The 19342-nt window shown below is 47.2% G+C and overlaps 1 protein-coding gene across 1 annotated transcript in view; it reads left to right on the top strand.

Moving 5' to 3' along the window:
* Positions 1 to 17237, top strand: part of LOC135921417 (acetylcholinesterase-like) — a 104723-nt gene extending 87486 nt beyond the window's left edge. Inside the window, exons 3-4 of the mRNA XM_070526669.1 lie at positions 12360 to 13582; positions 17084 to 17237. Coding sequence (XP_070382770.1) covers positions 12360 to 13582; positions 17084 to 17225 — 1365 coding nt within the window. The 3' untranslated portion in view covers positions 17226 to 17237. The remainder of the gene's footprint in view (positions 1 to 12359; positions 13583 to 17083) is intronic.
* Positions 17238 to 19342: the final 2105 nt, after the last annotated feature.

Below are 19342 nucleotides of genomic sequence, written 5' to 3'. Positions count from 1 at the left end.
CATATCATGAGCCTAAACATTCTGCATTGTGTGCAAGCCAAGCGTCCGCAGCCCTCCCCCCCAGCACCTATCATCCTGCTCAACAAAGAAATAAAATTTGTGAGTGGCACGATTTCTTGATGCGACTTGCATATCTGGCATGGATCACGTACCTTTATGTGGGTTGCCGAGAATCCTGTCAGTGTAATCAACTATTTATTTTTTGGCCAACCTCCGGGTTGCCCGATTCTTGTACTTCGTTTCTTTCAGTGGTTTGGTTTAGACCTTTCACAGACTGGCGAAACGCAGCATGTATAAGCTCGATAATAGCCTTTCATAGGTAATGGCTGGGATGATCTGCTTTTCGACTGTATATTCCTCGCCACTGTTGGTGTGAAATGTGATCCTACTTGTAGCCTGGATTTATAGATAAATGTCTGCCACAGGGTATACAAAATCAATAATTCAATCAATAATCAATAATCAATACAATCAATAATCTCAAGTAGTTGTCACTGATTTTCAATGTTGTTTCAACTTCTATAGAAAAATGTGCTATGTAGATGGTCATGACGCAAAATCAACGCCTCACGTTTTTGCCAACGACTTCATAATGGCACTGACTCATATTTAAAAGCCTCGTTCAACACTAGAGTGAGTACGGGCGTCGTTGCGACTTCTACAACGCCGCGAGAATTTCAGACAACAAAAGAACTGAGCGGATTGTACGTCCGCATGGGCATAATAAAAGCTAAACCTGTATAGTCGAATTCCGATCTGTTAAACGGAAGAAGTGCGATTCAACTTTTTTTAAGCAGGCCTAAAGGAATAGTGAATAAAAAATTTGTCGCCGAGATTTCGGTCTCCAGTCATAGCTGTCGCGCCGAGAGCGACCAAAACAACACTCTTTCTGAGGAGAAGTAAGCGAAAAGTAATTATTTTAATGAATATTTCTCAAATCACAGCACCTACCGGCCTCCTCCGAAAGCTCTGGCAAAACCGGATATCACGTCACGCTTACCCACTTCGAGGCCCATTGCGAGCGATCGTCCACACTGAGCGCGCGAAGGGGCGAGTTGACGTTTGCAGCAACGAGCTTTCTTTCTTTGACCGTCCTATTCGTACCGCTTCCTCGTGTGTCTCGTGGATTTCTGGTTTGATGTGTGGAGCAGCCGTGTCAACGCCGCAAAATGCCGAGGGTCTGCTGTGCGCATTTGAAAACGGCAGGCAGCGGTAGTATTTTTCTCGCGTACTTGTTCACGCTGTAGTTTTACGCACAGGTGCCGTATTACCGTAGTTTGGCGTTTGCACGACGTTCTGAACCAGATGTTTGGCGAATTCTGCCAGAATGAATCGAAATCTGCATCGTCTGAAGCGACGGCTGACGAAGAAAATTCGCCATCATGAGAGCGGTGACGCCATCTCGTGCGCACCAAGGGAAGGAGTGCTGCTGCGATGAAACAACGGGACGCTGAAACCGCTGCGTATGTACTCGTTCACTCCGTGAACAACAAGACGTTCCCTACTTACAGAGGCGCATTTCAGTCACTGCACATACCTGGCTTCAATCCTCACCCATTGCGTCATCGCATCTATTCTCAAAACAGCTACTTGCGCGCATCAAGCATCTGCCGCACGAGAGTCGGCAGCCGACTGTTATGCTCACGCCGCCGGCCACACCTGCTGTAGGTACAGGGAGGTCTACACGCGTCAATATCTTCAACGATTTCGACGTTTCTTTCTTTTTAACGCGATAGCGTTAAGGAGCTCGTGTCGCAGAAAAGCCGGTGTCGTCGGCGTCGGGTGTCGGCGTCGGCGGCGTTGACCGTGAGCGATAAATCACGGCAGGCGCTTCATAAATAAAAAGCAACTTCCAAGATTGGCCCGGTGGGAATCGAACCCAGGTCTCCGGAGTGTGAGACGGAGACGCTACCACTCAGCCACGAGTTCGATGCTTCCAAGCGGTGCAAACGCGCCTCTAGTGAATGCGGTGTTGCCTTCGAAACGAGCCGTGGAAAGTTATACTGCGGTGTATATCGGTAATTATGAACATGTAACGTACAGAAGTCACAATTACACGAGTTGCGAAGTGCGTTTCCGCTGCATTTCTTCTGCGCTTTCCGCACACGCAGAGCCATCTTGCGGCAAACACAGAAGACCCCCTCCTCTCAATGTACGGCGCTGCCCCGACAGGAGGCGCGCCGCGCGCGCATTGGGACCGCTGCCAGGCGCGTCGCAGGACTCCCTCTCCCCTGACGACGCTTCGCCGTGCATCCGGTTTAGATTACTATCTATCTCTCTGCCCGTGCCGATCACGACGTTTGGCTGGCGTAGATCGTTTCCCCTCCGAGACACCGAGTTCTTTGGTTCGTTTCGTTCGCTCAGGCGCACGTTTCGTTGACGCGCCGAACGCTGCGTTGCTCGACGCTCACCGCGTGATAGGTGGGCGCTAAGTCCGATGCGGGGCGCATCGTAAGTGATTGCTGTGCCGTAGCGCATTGTCTTATACCCCTTGGCGGGTCGACGGGAACGCTGTCGCGTCCCACTCTTGAAGGCGAAGCTTAAGCGTCCTCCAATTTTTTTGTACAGTGTGTGCTCACGGCACCTGTATTGTGCATTGGTGGCTTTCATGTTTTACGCGCTAGCAGCTACCCATCCAAGCGGGCGGAGCAAGCCGCTTTGCGCAGAACGCGGAGTAAATTCCTTACGTCGCCTGACATTGCATAGCCTGAGGCATAAGCGTCCTCGCTCTGTTGAAGCCAAACATGGCAAAGCGTTTGCGTCAGTGAATCACGCTGGGCGCACCGCCACGGATGCAACACTGTCAATGAGGCGTGAGCCTCTGGTCTCGCTAACTCATTCATGACAGGTGTGAGCTTGCGTTCCGAGCCGCAAGAACCACGTTTATATCTGGTGTCCACCTATGATGCCGCCCCTGATCTCTCGAGGCGAACGCGTGTACATGGAATGCACAGTGTAAACACCACTTGGCTGCTCCAGACTCTCTCGGCACCGCGGAAAAGGACTGCTGCGGCGGGTCGTCGTCAATTTCGCTTGACGACGCGGACGGATCGTAGGCATACGCCTTAATCGTTCGTGGTCGTTCAGTAGGCCGCTCATCCAAGTCGGAGTCATAAGTTCCGCTCATGCTATCGCTCTCACTAGAACTTTGCATTTTGCACTGCGCAGCGCGAGGAAAACAAAACTGAGCAGCCGGCCAGCTCGCTCCGCGGCTGCCGAGGGTAGGTGTGACGTCAGATCCGCCGGCTTGTGGTCGGGAGCGCTTTGCGAGTGACGCGTTGGCCGCTCATAGAGAGTCAAAAATAAAGCCATCCACTCAAAAGTAACCCGAATAATGACTATATACTATAGCAATCGTGTCTTAGGAATGCAATTGCGGGGCTTTCTCTATATTCTTCGATTTTTATTCTGTATCCCTTCAAGTTATCTCGCCTGATTGCTCGAACTAGCATTTGTCTTTCGCCAATGAGCGTTGGTGGAACCCAGACTGCGGGTCTCATGCACGAGCCAGCAAGTCCGTGAGTGTATACATGCTTCATCAAAAGGGCCGCTGTGCTGGCGTCAAATCGATATCCGTGACCCTGACACGGGCATGCACGCTCCACAGAGGCGGGGATTGCAGCCATTTCTCTCTTTCACTCGACGCTCTCGCGTCACACGCGAGCTTTCCTCTTCGAGCCAGCGACGGTGCGTGTTGGTGAAACACACACAGTTTTGCAGGAATCCAGCTTACCCCTATCGCGTCGTTGGTTGTGCTTGTATAGAGCTCTTTTATTCTGGATAGTCACTCGGATCCCGGAGTCTATATTAGAGAACGAGGTAAGTGCATAAGCGCCAAGGCATCCCTTCGGAAAATCCGAAGGCTGAGACGGTCACATTTTTTCATCTCCGTACCTGTATTTTATGTTCATTCTATTCATTTTTCTCTATATATTCTTTTGCTGTTATTCTCGTTGCATTGGACAGAGTCATGTGCCTCTTATCTGTGCGCAGGTAAAAGTAAACTTTTGAAAATAAAAATTTCTTGATATTATGGCCCCAGGTGTCGAAATTTGGCAATATGGTTCTGCGTTAGACGTTGTGGAAGTCAGGATAAAAAGCCAGCATCATAAACCCGCTCTGATTGAGTGATACATATAACGTAATACTTTTCATTCGTGCTTTCCGTCAGATTTCCGAGCACCACTCTACGAACATTATCACTGAATACCCTGGTTGTAAGCAGTGCGCTACCCAAGAGTATCGCGTGAACGTAAAAAGGAAATCCCTTGGGACGTCCTGCGAACTTGTTTCGCCAAGTTCTTGGTCCGCACAGGCATATCGCTGGCATCCGAGTACACAAGTACGATTCTCCGCGCACACATGTGTGGGAAGGCGGGTTTAGATGACCACAAGGCGTCTTTGAGCCATGCCACCTTGAACCAAAGAATCACGGCTGATATCCATCAAGAAAGCTGTCACGACGGTGATTCAATCTTTATTGTTACCGAACATCCCATTAAACCTGTTCCGACGGTAGAACATAGAACGATGTTAAAAACAATTTGAAAATTGGTACGGGATGGCACGTGATGGTACTTTATCGTACTCACAGAAAGTGAGAGAGGCACAAAGGAGAGATGCCTCGACCTGCACCACTAGTGTATCGCAGGTAATATCGTACTCACAGCCAACCTCACAAGTACCCGTGGAAGCGCGCTAACTTCGCATTCGGATTTCGTTCCTAGAGGCTGCCAGCGCTTAGGAGGCGACGCACTTGTGCGCTCAACGGGCAACCTTCCCGAGCACAGATACTACATTATCAGTGACACACGAAACATGAAGCGGTACCCACCATGGGCTCCACAGAAGGAGCGGTGTCCCTGGGCTTGCAGTTGTGTACTATTTCGGCTTCCGTCTGTGATCTGCTAGCCGAGGTAACTGAGCTGCTAGATTGGCCGCTCCTGAAAGGCCTTGGTCTCGGGCTTATTCTCCTGATTAGCAGAATTTTTTTGTCACATAAGAAACGCTTTTTTTTTTCTGGCGAGGCTATATGTGTATCTTTTTCGTTTTCGTCCTACATGGTGTCATATCAGAATGTTCCCTCGAATACAACGGTCTACAAACGGTCAGTTTCAAGAGAGATTGCATGTTAGGGCGTGCTGACCCCTCTGACGGTGAGCAGGAATGTTATCCGATATTGCGAGAAGTTGATCGCATCATACTTTTCGCGTTAGCTTTGTCTATTTTGCCAGTTTTCTGGCAGCCGTACATATCGGGTGTTTCAGCGAACACGTTAAAAAAAAATTTTAAATTGTATGTCGGAGTTAGCACAATTCTTGTCCATGAGATATCAACTCGAACAGGCGGACATTATTTGTTAAAATGTTGATGTGCATAATCAACTACATAACAAACATTTACTGATTACATTTTTAACTAATTACCTTATGGCACATATTCCAATCAACAAATTCAGGCGGAGGGTTCGCAAGGAGGATCCATTTCCAATGCATTCTCAAGATTACATTACTTTCGAGATAATAATTCCATAACTTTTGGGTCAGATACATTGGCGTTCCAGCGACTTTTGCGCTTCAATGTAGAGAACGACGTTTTCTTGACAAAATAAGTGCAACGACAGTGCCTTTTCACCGCAAGTTTGGTGACGCACATGTCGCAAATGGTGTCATCCATGCAATTATTTTTACGTAGATATGCCTTGCAGTCTGATCTGCTGGAATTGAAAATTTTAGTGTGTCAAAATAAATTAGATATTTAAGATCCTCATTAGTTAATGCTTTAATTAGTTCAGCATGAGTTCCATTCTTTATGAAAGTAATGTCTGCCTCTTCGAGTACACCCGATAATGTATCAGAATTGTGCTGTTCACCACTTGGAAATTTAAACAGGTTTTGAAAGTTTCCACTGAAATACCCTGTACATCAACACGGTGGGTGGCGGGCTTGGTAATTGGGGGGGGGGGGGGTGAAGGGGCGAGCGTTGATAAGATGCATATGTGATTTTCCGTTTGTAAGTAGCTCATTTTACAGACACCCACCAACGACAACTAAATGAATTTCATGATACGCAGTGAGCTTGTAACATTGAAAAGACTATTTGGCGCTGCAGTCCTGAACACCGGAGGACATTGACGTTGGGATACGTCGAAGTAAAGCGAGCCCGTACTGTACTATATTATCTATACTATCTATAACATCTATACTACTGCAGCGCTTGCCTAAATTAAGGCAATCATTGCTCCTGTCAGAGGTTTTGTCCAGTGGCGACAACTACAAACCAAATCATACAAGGCTCCTACACTAATGGACGCTATTTATCCAGAGCTATACACAACAGATAGATGCAAAGTGTGTGGCACCAGAGCCACGCTAGAACACATGCTATGGGAATGCCAAGGACTAATACACGACAATGAGAGCACGACTTCCACCGACAGCCTCCGCACGCAATGGCAGGCCGTGCTACTCAGCTCGAGCCTGGAAGACTAACTCTGGGCAGTCCAGCGGGCCAAGGAAGCCGCGGGGAGGCAAGAACTTTCGGGCGCAACCTCGGCGGGTGCCCTAGTCCACTACCTCGCCGGACGCGAATCGTTCAGACTCGAAATGAAGTTTTCTCCCTCTTTATCTCCCTAACAAAACTTTCACTAGCGCAGTATTTTTCGTGCTGTCGTAACATCGCGCAAGTCCTTTGCGGCTTCTGTGCAAGGTTGCTAACACTCCTTCAAGTTGCCGTTAACGCATGCTGGGGCGCCGTTTCACCCCGTATGCGCTCTATTGACTTGTAAAGTGTTATGACGTCGGTTTGCGGCGCCGAGGAAGCCCAACATTGAGCAAGAAGGGCGCTTATTGAACTCTTTAAGAGAAGAAAATGAGAGGTATGAATAGAAGAGATGCGGCAACTTGTCGAATAGTAAGCACGCCAGACTAGAAGATAGAAGACTTCAAGCGCACCCCTCCTCGAGACCTGCACAGGGGAACAGGGGAACCCACGTGATCTGACACCACTAGAAAACGTTGAGTTCGTATTAGTGGAAGGCTGTCGTGCTGGGTAAACCACCACGCCACCTGGACTTTTGAGCGATTTGACGCGACGTGGTTGCAAATAGGCATTGCGCATAGGCATACTTAGTGGAGATGCGGTGTACGTGGCCTTCTTCATCACGCAGAGTGAAGTACTCCCCACTTGATACACGTGAGGCGACAAATGGCACAGCAGCCCCCCGGCTGCCTATCGCCCTATCATATTTGTATTCTAGTACTTCACATTTCAATGGTGTAGGGATAAGACAGCTGGACACTATGTACAGACAATGCTCATGGCTATCGTATTTTCTCGCACAATGCCCATACCATCTACCTCCTCCATTGGCCAAGTAACACACCATCGAAAATTGCTACAGTGACTTTCGTCGGCTTTTTCCGGCCGGTAATAATGATAGCGGATGGCTTCTGAGCGCCACCTGTTGAGCTCTTTGTGCGCTACCGGCACGCTCTACCAATCTAACCCAAATGAGGGATAAGGTTTCTGCCATTTCTTGAAGCCCGTGACTTGAATGCGGGTATCTAATGTCGCCTAAGTTTTTCTTTATTTCGATTCGACATAAGGCAATATGCAAGCTGCACTATTGCTGTCAAGCTGCAGGATGACGACAATGCCGATGAGATAGCGATCAGAAACGTGAGTGTTGACGTAGACTCCTAATTGGTCGCGCCAAAGTCACTTTATTCGTGTGTTTATTGATTCTAGGTTTAGCCAGTGTCTGAAAATAAAGGGCATTTGCAGTTTCTGGTTGTGTGACAGTTCTGCTAATGTAACTAAAGGAAGTGCCGCTTGCAAGTAATACGAGGGTTGTCCGTAAAGTAAGGTTCCCAAGGTGCTTCGGTTGCGAGGAACGCTGTTACACGGGATCTGGCAACACTGGCGTGTAGCTTAGTTCCTGCTCTCCCCGTCCCCGCACCGGCGAGCTGTCTGCGACGCTCTTTCTTGGCTTAGCGGGTGTTAGAGATGGAACTCCCACTCGCTTCTTCCGTTAGGTGCAAATTACGCTCCGTGAATTGTTTTTTTTTTGTGTGTGTGTACAAAAAAACTGCGCCATGAACATTCATTCCCAATTTTGTGAAGTATACGGAAAAAGTGTATGAGCGCACAACACGTGCGCAAGGTGAAGATAATTCAACGAAGGACTTACAGACGTCCATGACGAAAAGCGTTCTGGACGACCATCGGTTTTGGAGGAAACGATTGCAAAATTGGAAGAACCAATGCTGAAAGATTGAAGGGTGGCGTTTCGGGAGCTGTGCGAGATGATTCCTGATATCAGCAAGACTGCACAGACAAAATTTTGACAGACCATTTAAGGTACGCCAAGGGTTTGTGCAAGGCGGGTCTCGAGAATGCTTACGGAAGGCCACAAACGGCAACGTGAAGAAGCAGCCCGCGAATTTCTTCAGGCCTACAAAACCGATGGCAAGGAGTTCTTGCACTCTATTGTGACAGGGGACGAAACCTGAGTCCCCTACACGACACCGGCAACGAAAAAACAATCCCGTCAGTGGAAACATCCAGAATTGCCGAAGCCGTGGAAGTTCAAACAAGCACTGTCTGTCGGCAAAGTGAAGGCGACCGTCTTTTGTGACAGGAAGGGGTTACTGTTGTGCGAATTCATGCCTGCCGCTACAACAACCAATGCAGACAGCAACAGTGAGACGTTGCAGAACTTTCTCCGTGTGATTCAAGACAAGAGGAGAGGCACGCTCACGAAAGGAGTGCGTTTCCATCAGGACAACGCTCGTCTGCACCATCGTCCGAGTAACAATCCCACCAACAAATTCGGAAAGGATGCTGTCACCCACCCGCCCTACAGCCCAGACATAGCCGCAAGTGACCAAGCGACTACCATCCCTTCCTTGAATTCAAGAAACACCTAGCTGGGGCGCATTTCCCTGCCGGGGAGGAGCTGAAAGAAAAGGTTTTAAGCTACCTTTACGGTGCATTGAGAGAAGGCTACGATTAAGGCATAAAGAAGATGATACACCGCATGCCAAAATGCTTTAATCTCAACAGTGATTATGTCGAAAAATAAGGTAAAATCTAAGCTTTACAACAAATGTGCTATTCAATGCAAATAAACATGTTCTTCATTGTGAAAAATCCTCGAGAACTGTATTTTACGGACAACGCTCGTACTCCTTTAGCGGACAGTGGCTCGGGTGTGAAGTTCACTGACAGAAGCTTCATTTACGATTTTAAAATTAGCACATAGAACGTTCTCTGAGAAATTTTTTAGGCAGATCATTGCGTCGCCAAAATTTGTACAAATATTCAGCAAAATATAGACCCGCATTTAACGATTAAATATGGCATACGTGGTCCAAAGCTTTACTGACTTGTGGTGGCCTTTACACTTTCAACCTAGGTCAGATCTTCGGAGACCAGAGCAATGGCGATCAGTGCAGCACACCTGGCGGGCCTTCTCATCGCCGTCGTGCTCACTGTCACGGCCGACGAGTCATTCGTCGAGAGGCAGACCACGGAAGGCATGGTTCGCGGCAAGGTTGTCCGTGTCCTGGACAAGATCGTCGAAGAGTACCTGGGCATTCCGTTCGCCGAGCCGCCTGTTGGCAAGCTCCGCTTTCGGCCTCCACTTCCAAAACAACCTTGGGAAGGCACCGTGGACGCAACCGCTAGAAACACAGCCTGTCCTCAGGTAGGAATCACGCGAGTACCGTTGCTTGACATGTCGGCTCACGAAGAGAGAGTGGAAGGCGCATGCACTTGACATCACATTTTAGGAAAACACACTTAAGGTGAAGTAAGGAATGAAACAGTACAATGTAGCGCTGGACGCAAAGTACGCGTAACACCTAAATGAGAAGTCGAGATGGTGCAGCGTACTTTTGGAAACTAAATGACGCTATCTTTCAGCCAGCGAAGTAGCAGCCATGGCGGATGAAACCCGGATGGTCTCTTCCCCTGTAGTAGCTGGTACTTCTCGTTGTTACGAGGAAGAAGGTCATGTATAATGGTTGTCTGCGGTACATCGTTGACGAGACGTCTCTGCACTGAGAAGCCTGACACATATTCAAATACATTTCAACCATCTATGCCGCTTCAATGAGAAGAAAAAAAACTGAGGGGACCCATTTTTACTAATCATATCATAACAAGGGGAACAAACAGACAGCAAGGACAATGTAGAGCAAATTACTTGTACTTACTGACTAAAAAAATAGAAACGATGAATTAATAGAAATGCAAGTGGATGAAAAAAACAACTGGCTGCAGGTGGTCTATGAACCCACGTTTTCTCATTGCGCGTGCAATTCTCTTACCAATTGAGGTATGGCTTGCGCCGTTTTCACATTACCTTCTTGGGTATTTAGGCTTTACTACTTGAACTAACCCTGGGAGTGTCAGCCAGCACTACCACTGGCAGACCTAGGCAGTCGATGTGGAACATTATTTCTGCCGCAGGCGTCACGAGTACGTGATCAATTTTGAGTGACGGCGACTGGTCACTAAATCCACACATGCTACCTGAAGGCATCAACGTTCCGGACTCGAGGCCCTCGCAATGTCATTAATGGAGTAGGTACAAGTAATTACCCCTATGTTGCCCTTGGTGTCTGTTTGTTCTCTTCTAAAGATATGATTAATAAAAATAGGCCCTTCAGTTAACTTTAGACGAAGAACTCCAAACCACGGTCAAGAGGCAAAGAAATATTTGGTTAAAGAAAAGCTAGTGCCCCTACCCCAGTTAAACGCTTTCAGAACGTATGTCGTACATTGCATAATGTCCTTCACTTTATTTTCGTCACTCATAGCAGCTTATCCTATGTAGAAAAAGGTAAGCAGGAAAATAACCGCTTGCTAACTCGCCATCCAATACTCCAGTCAACTTTAATCATAAAAGTTGATTTACTATCGGTGCCGATGGAGTCTGTAGAGACCGAGACAGAGAGAGAGAGAGATGAAACTTTATTAATGAATGGCCGGCAGTTTCGTTGTGGTGGCCTCAGGTGGCGACTCCAAGTCCTAGACTCGGGCGGCATCTTTGGCTTGCCGGATGGCCCAGAGCTGGTCTGCCAACTCTGAACTTTTGAGAGCCGCCTCCCAGCAGCGGCGACGCCGATGAAGAAGGTCCCCAGCGGGCCCCGCAACTGGGGCGGCGTCGGGGAGAGGCGAGCTCGAGGCTTCCTGTACTGTGGTAACGGCCGCGATTACGGAAGCGTCGCGAACGGATGTGGTCCCATTACCGTGGTTGCCGGCACATTCCCAGAGCATATATCGCAGTGTTGCTTGCTGTGCGCAAGCTTTACAGGCATCTGTTGGATATAAACTTGGGTAGAAGTGATGTAGGACCGCGGGGCTAGGGTAGCTGTGTGTCTGGAGCAAGCGTAAAGTTACGGCCTCATTCCGGTTTAACTTGTCGTGTGCTGGCGGGAATGTGCGTCTTTGGAGTCTGTAGTGTTGGGTGAGATCACTGAACGTGGTCAGGCGATCGCCCCACGCCCATTGTGATTCTTGTTGCTGCATTTCTGTTGTAGTGTCCAGATCAGGCCCGAGACAGATGTCCCGAGACAGAGTGAAATAACTTTATTGTCGTGGTACGCTTATATGGTGGGACCCTTAGTACGAGATTCCAATGGCCATGACGACGTCGCGGGCCTGCCAGGCGAGCGCCTGCGGCACCTGCAGGATTTCTTTTCCTAGAACAGCCACCCAATTATCTAGGGTAAGGATAGAGTTGTTGTAAGGTCTGTGGCCAGGCGACGAGTGCGAACACTGCATTCTTACATGAAATAGCGTAAGGGTGGCCGCACAACACGGACAAGGGGGAAAGTATGATTTGGGGTGATGGAGATCTAAGAAGTGGAGGTTGGAGGAAGTGTTGGTCTGCGTTTACCTTAATCTGAGCACGTCCTCCCCCAAGAGAGAAAAAATTAGGGTATGCTTGACTGGCTCTCTCCCTTCCGAACGAAAATATTTTTTGATTTTTGGCCTTGCAGCAATAGCACCAGAAAGACCTGCATAAGCGAACTGGAAAGATAAAATGAAAGTAACATTACCCATAGAACATTTTCAGCGTCACTGTAGCACCATGAAATGTGTTCTTCAGCATGGTGTACATTTATAGAAGACGTAAACGCAGGCAGCATATATATATATATCGAACAAGTACGGCTTCTTTGTGCAAAGTGCTCAGTTTACCGTGCAGAAGAGAGAATGGCAAGCCCACCATTGAGCTCGAAAACTTGAGAGCACTAGAGTGAAAACATGTCCCGTATCGAAGCGCCAGTCAATGCCCTTACTAGTTTTTTTCTCAATTTTTTTACATGTGGGCTGCATCAATCTAGGTACTGTTGGAAGGAATCCCACTGGGCAACCTGAGCTTCACTGAAGACTGCCTTCAACTGAACGTATGGGTCCCAGAGGTCGCGACTAACCCGGGCTCGCGTCGCCCTGTACTTGTATGGATCCACGGAGGAGCATTCACCTTAGGCAGCGCGAATATGGCGAACACTAGCGGAGTCTTGCTTGCCGCGCTGCGCGATGTAGTCGTCGTCTCCATGAATTACCGTCTTGGCATCTTGGGCTTCATGAACGCGAACTCGCCTGAGGCGCCAGGTAATGTTGGCTTCTTGGATCAGAACATGGCTCTGAGGTGGGTGCAGCAGAACATCGGACATTTCGGAGGCGACCCTGAGCGAGTGACGCTGTTCGGCGAGAGCGCAGGCTCAATGAGCGTACACGCGCAAATCATGTCGCCTTTAAGCCAAGGCCTCTTCAAGAGGGCAGTCTTGATGAGTGGTACGATGTACAGCCTAGACACATGGGACACAGTTCCGGAAAGCATGATAAAGGCAGACAAGGTCGCTAACGTTGTGGGGTGCTCTAACGGTGGAACCATCGAGCTGTCATCGAATGCGGAAGAAATCGTGAACTGCATGCGAAACAAGTCCGCCGATGAGCTCGTCAAGGCTTCTCAGGAGGTAACAGCACCGAAGATGGCCCCATTTGCGCCTACTTATCACAACGAGTTCCTTCCCCGAAATCCATTAGTGGCCATGAAGCGCGGTTTCTTCTCATCTGTGGACGTCTTAGCTGGCTTAACTTCGGACGAAGGAGCTGGGTTTCTGCTGTTCCCGTTGGTCCCCGAGCTTTTAGTTGATGACCTTCAAGGTTCTATACCAGAAGAGCTTGTTAAGTCTATTCGCAGCGCGTTATGGCGAGTGATTAAAAATGACATACCAGATATATTGGAAACGTACACCCAGGGAGCACCAGGAGACGATAATAACGTACTGAGACGCCAATACATCGACTACCTGTCGGACCGATTGTTCAACTGTCCCCTGCAGTTCTTCGCGGAAAAGCACAGCGAAAAGGACAACAAAGTTTTCACGTATGTGTTCGCCCACAAGACGGCGATGTTTCCACTGCCTGGATGGATGGGAGTGCCCCACGGCTCCGATGTGGCCTTCGCGTTTGGTTACCCCTACGCAGCAAATCCAGATTCTCCAGATGGTCGCATGGCTGAGGCCTTCGTGCGAATGTTGACCAGCTTCGGCGAAAAAGGGTATGTTGGTTTCCTTATAATTATATAGCATAGAGTAAATGTGCTCTGCGGTACCTTCTTTGATAATTAACACCCTCGTGCTATAAATAAAACCAAAATGCACTTGCCAGTCTATGAGAGGTGCACCCCGACGCATAAATTAACATGAAAAATTGTATGCTAATAACAATTTTTTAAATTGTCCTGTCACCGAACACGAAAAACATCACATATATCTACTTTCACGCTTAAGAACGCGTGGAACTTGTGGATTTTATATGGCCACTTGCCGCGAATAACGGCTGTGGCACATTCATGCACATCATTCTTCGCATGTGCGTTAATACTGACTTTTGAACGCTCAAAAATCAATGGGTATGATTTCGCATCATGAAAGGTAATGCGATTTAATCAAAACAGCACTGGTTATAATTGAGTAATTTCCGACTGATTTGTCCAAGACATTATTGACCAAGTAATCTAGGAACTTACGGGAGAATACTACATTACTGTCAAAGTAATGAAAAAAATAAGTATCTGATTAATGCCATGCAAATAATTTTGTGGGGAACATGAATACACCTCGCTTCGTATAGTTGCAATTTCGAAAAACCATTGAGACGCATCCAGCAGAATGGACACGGGCAAAAGTGAAATATAGGCACTAAAATAAAAGGATTTCTTTGGGAGCTGAGAATAAGTTAGAAAAAATCTCACTGTCCGTGCGCTCAGGAAATAAGAATGGTTTGGTTACGTTGTGTAAACAAAAATTTGGAGGATGCTCAGGCATGGCGTATCAGCTTGAAACATGATAGCTTTCTAAGATTCCTGACTGCTTCTCACGCTCCCGGCAAGTGCAGCGTATGTAAAGATAGTGTTTACCGGCAAACGCTGGCGGCGAACGCTACGCACGAAAGTGAGTTTCCTGGTACAAACACGGCCCCTTGCGGAAGAGGCGAGCGCCATCTGGAGGTATTGCAAGGAACCGGGCGCGCCGCTCCGTGGCCTCCAAGATGTTCGCGCGCCAGCGTGCGCAAATAGCGGACGCCGTGGCAGGTGTATACATGGTAGAAACGCTGGAAAAGGTGTTTGAGTTTTTGCGTAACAGAATTATGCTTTCTCGTATATCCAAATTACAATACGACGCTATCATGTCTGTAGGTTGTGTGTAAGTAGTACTTTACGATTCTTCTAGGTGTTTTAGCTTGAGAAATTCAATTATTTCAGTAAATTCCTCGCTCCACATGGAGGGCCTGTTTATTCGTGGTCCGAAAATTGTTTCTGCGAAGTGACGTCGGACGCCGGACGCTCTGCTACACGGGCCCCTTAACGCTATCCCCGTTAATAGTTGCCAAGCGTCACTCAAAATGTGTAGGGCATCGTTCTAAAAGGTTTCAATGTTGCTTCTTGCTTGCGAATAACGGGAGCAGATGGGAGGGTATTTCATTTATCAGCTGTTACTTGAACTGGAACCTGCAATGTTTAGAGAAATTATAATCGCGCCATGGCAGTTACAGCTTTGTCACTAGCAAGAGTTATCGGAAGAGTAGGACTGCGCCTGTTCTGTTACACGCACCGGAAGCTAGAGTAGACATGAATATGGCGTGGACTTGAATTTTCTTAAATTGACTCATATACGTGTGCAGAAGCATCAACGCAGTAAATGAGGTTTAACTATTTGGATCCTTAAAGCCCATGCGATCAAGAACTCAAGGCCGCAGTAATCGACTTGAGACATTAAAAAATTAGCCTGAATAGCAGAACTGACTAGCCCCAACTAACGAAGTGATCCGCAGTAGCAGCTGGATGAAATCATTAGGCCGAAATAGTGCACCCAAATGTACTTACGTGCCTATTTAACCAGGCCCTGCTAGCGTCTGTTCGAATTCATTTTTATAATCGTTTTGCTCTGTCTCCTCGTGATTTCAGGCAGCTTGTTATTACCCGTTAAAGTCCTGTTCGCTGGTTTAACATTACTATCAAACAAGTTCATTGTTTGATTTAATGATGGTAATTCTTCTGGATGCAGTTAAGCAACATTGGAGTTATCATTTCCTCTTTGTGATATTTCCATCAGCTTTATACGATACGACTGCTATCACCCTCTTCGATCTGTTGAGCAGGATACAATAATATTTCCCAAATTATATTCCACCTGTATCTGTAGCAATAGCCACGGCACTTCGCTACAGCTCTTATTCATTTACATTTGTTATGCTAATTGGGCGTGGTATAACTTATTTCATGAAGATGCAGTGAGGCTGATCTTCAACTAAGCGCTAATAATAAACCTGCTACTAACTTGCTGAAGCCATTATCGGGAGACAATATATTCTTGGGTGCTCAAGTTAAAAAAACTATTGAGAACAATGTACAATGTCACCAAGACCACTATAACCTAATGCTATTCCAAACTGTTTCTATTCCGTCACGGGAATGAGCCCTCCACGATTAATCGAAGAATTTTCGCGCCACCCGCACCTCACCTGTCTGTCAGTCGACGTCGCAAAAACCCCGAAATCTCCTCATGCGCTTTGACATGTAGATACTGATTATGCATCATTAGACCGAACAAAAGAGAAACATTAATATTTCCGGTTCTACGCCTTTCTTTTTCGATTAGCCCTCCGCTATTGGTCAAAAGCTATCGGGCTGCGCTCACTTCGCCTCTCTGTGACACGATGGCACAAAACTACGAAAACTCGCCTCGCCAAAGTGAAGTGCATGCATTACAAGTGTACTTATATTGCGAACCAAAACTGATCTGTTTTTCGACAATTCCTATACTACCCCATTCCGAAAGGAATTGAAGATTGCCTGCCATTCATATGCTTACGACTGGCTAGTCGGAGCTACCAGGGACCCTGAATTTATTTGCGTATAACAAACATTTTCGCATAATGGTATAACGCCATCGAGCCCTTTTAGCGTGTTTATAACGCTGTTCTGCCAACTCTTTTTCGTCGAGGATCCATCTTAGAGTCCTTTTAAACCTTACTTTGCACGCCGCCATGATTTTCGACCAGCCAGCGCAAGCTAAGCAAGGACACACTCGGCAATCGCATAAGCCGGCAACACCCTCCTCCTGCAGTTCTCTTTCCACTACTATAGCTCGGCCCTGCTGAAACTCTCGCAACTGCTGCGTGCTCCTCGCTTTTTGTTAGCCAATTATATGAAAGAAAGCTGCTCAAAAATGCAATTTCTGGTTAAAATTTATTTTTAAAGTAAACAAAAGCAACTTCCTACAAACGAGGAGACCATTTGATTGATTGGTTAAAACAACGCTGCGGGTCCCCACCCGATGCTTGCGTCAGTTTTTACGTAATTTCGACGTCAGTTGACTAAAGGAATTGGAATACTTTTACGTTGGAGGGCCCCAGATATATCAGCTGCTGTACTTGTGTTATTTCGTCTATTGAGGTATTGTTTTCCGCACAGTCAAGCACTTATTCTGTCTCTGCTAATGTTTGGCAATCGATACTTCTGTGGAATATATTTCATGAAATTTCATCTTATCAACAGAATTCCGGAACTTCCCAACCACGGGACGTGGCCACATTACAGCAAGGACTCGCCAAGCGTGATCGTTCTCAACCACGGCCAATTTAACGAGACACAAGGATTCCGCTCAAGCTACTGCGAACGCTGGAGGCCTTTGTACTAAATGTGTCACTGAGCTATTCCGTCGTACCTATGCATTACTGGTTCAGTAACTGCACATTTGCATTGCAATAATGGTAACACAACCACACAGTGCCGGCCAGGCTGACCTGCCTTTTCTGAAAATAAAATGTACGTCTCTAAACTCTAAAAGCAAAGCGCCAGCAGACAACGAATGCCGAAGTCAGACAGCATCTGAAAGTTCCTTTCTGTTGCTATGATGCTGTAGAAAACTTGGGTGACCCTTTCAAAACACTTGGTTGCCAATCGCATAGCCAAACACGAAGCTGCAACGTGTTTTCCAACAAGCAGCGAAAGATTAGTTGCCCCATCACATACACAATCCTATAAATATGCACAGTACTTTTTTATTAATTACAGTTTCACTCGAAGGTCGAAGAAAGACAGCGATAGTAAACACACGAGGCCTAGCTGTGCTGCTGCACATCGTTAACAGCACGCCGAAGGCTACCAAACAGTATAGGTACATGCGACGCGATGGTGTCGCATTCAAGGGAATCGCACCCATACACTAGTTCAAAAGTGAGCAGACGCTCCAAAACGGTGTTAGCTGCCGCGGCACCATCGATACGAGACGGTTGTCTCGGACACCACCTTCTAAAGATGCTCCAGGAATGCATTGCCATCTTTCTACCCTTAGAGGCCTCCCAGCGGCGGGGCATACCTTTCCGTAGAAATACCCAATGATAAAAGAAATTCTGCATAAGTATGCTCATTAAAATAAGTATACCGCGCCAAGAACGGAATTATATTAATGAAGCAAAGCTGTTTAACCTTTCAGGGCCTGTTTTCCTGACCATTCGTTAGGCACAAACCGGCAAATTATCGCCATTGCGGGGATGGGCGTGATGATCATCGCTTGACTACGTACATCAAATAGATTTTTGGTAGGGCCTGGCCTAAAACATCTGTGTGTCAAAAAGAATGTGTATAAACCTGCCCATATTTTTCTTGTTTATCTGGGATTTAAATCCTTTGACGCAATAGTACCTCTACATCATATTATTCTTTGGAGCCGTATTCATATTCGCCTTTGATCTCACCCCCTGGATAACCTTATAGAACCGTCTACACGTGGCAAGGGCCGTGATTGAACGCTAACGGACATTTTTTTATCATCAAAAGATTACTGACATTGCAATCAAGTCGGTTTGTGTATTTAATTTAGGCACTGTACAACAGGTAAATGGCCTGCAACGGAGACAATGCAATCCTAATTCTGAAATATTTGCTGATAAGGGGTGGTATGATAAAATTCCATTTGCTTTCGTTTCCTGCTGAATGGTATGCAGACCCTACGCTGAATTCGCACAGATTTAATTATTACAAATAAATATTCGTTCATCCCTATAGAGCAAACAAGATATTTAGTGGAAAGTCCAAGTAAAACCTACATAGCGTGTCACGCTATGTATTTATCAGGGAAGGGGGCTTGATACTAGCAGGAATTTCTAAACAGCTCGTCGAACATTCTTGCGATGGCGTCCGAGAGAGATGGTTCCCAACGAATGTCAGGAACAGAAAGATGCACTCCTATACAGTGAAGCGGGGCTTCTAAAATGTTTTATTAAGAATGAGGGGGGAATAAACTTTTATTGTAGAACCAGCACTTTATGATGGCCGGGCCTAAGCTTCCCATGAGGGTGCGTCGAGTGCTTGCCTCACCGCCGCCTCACGGGCATGCTGGGTCGCACATGTTTGGCCGTCGAGGGCAGAGCTCCGCAGAGCTTCATGCAACCTCGACGAAAGGGTCGTGATGTTAATGTGTGCGTACTGTGCTGGGCACCTCCACAGCATACGCGGAAGCGTATCCGGGTGAATACCACACCAACCGGCAGTTGGGGGTATACCCCCAACTGACATTTACACTATAGTGTAAATGTCAGGGAATATAAGGTAGAGGCGAACGGTGAAGGATACGGGTACGTCTCTAGCAGACGCAGGGTGGTAGCCTGTGCACGGCTGAACTTGGGGTGAGGTGGGGGGAGTGTTCGCCGACAGAGGTCAAAGGTCTTAACGAGATCGTTATAAGAATGAAGAAATGACAAACAATAACCAGGAATTTTAAATCCTCTCCAAGTTTCTGTAAACGGGCACAAT

The sequence above is a fragment of the Dermacentor albipictus genome, chromosome 10 (genome assembly GCF_038994185.2).
Source record: "Dermacentor albipictus isolate Rhodes 1998 colony chromosome 10, USDA_Dalb.pri_finalv2, whole genome shotgun sequence".
Lineage (NCBI taxonomy): Eukaryota > Metazoa > Arthropoda > Arachnida > Ixodida > Ixodidae > Dermacentor > Dermacentor albipictus.
The sequence above is the reverse complement of the archived record's forward strand: the minus strand, read 5'-3'. Positions and strand labels throughout refer to the sequence as shown.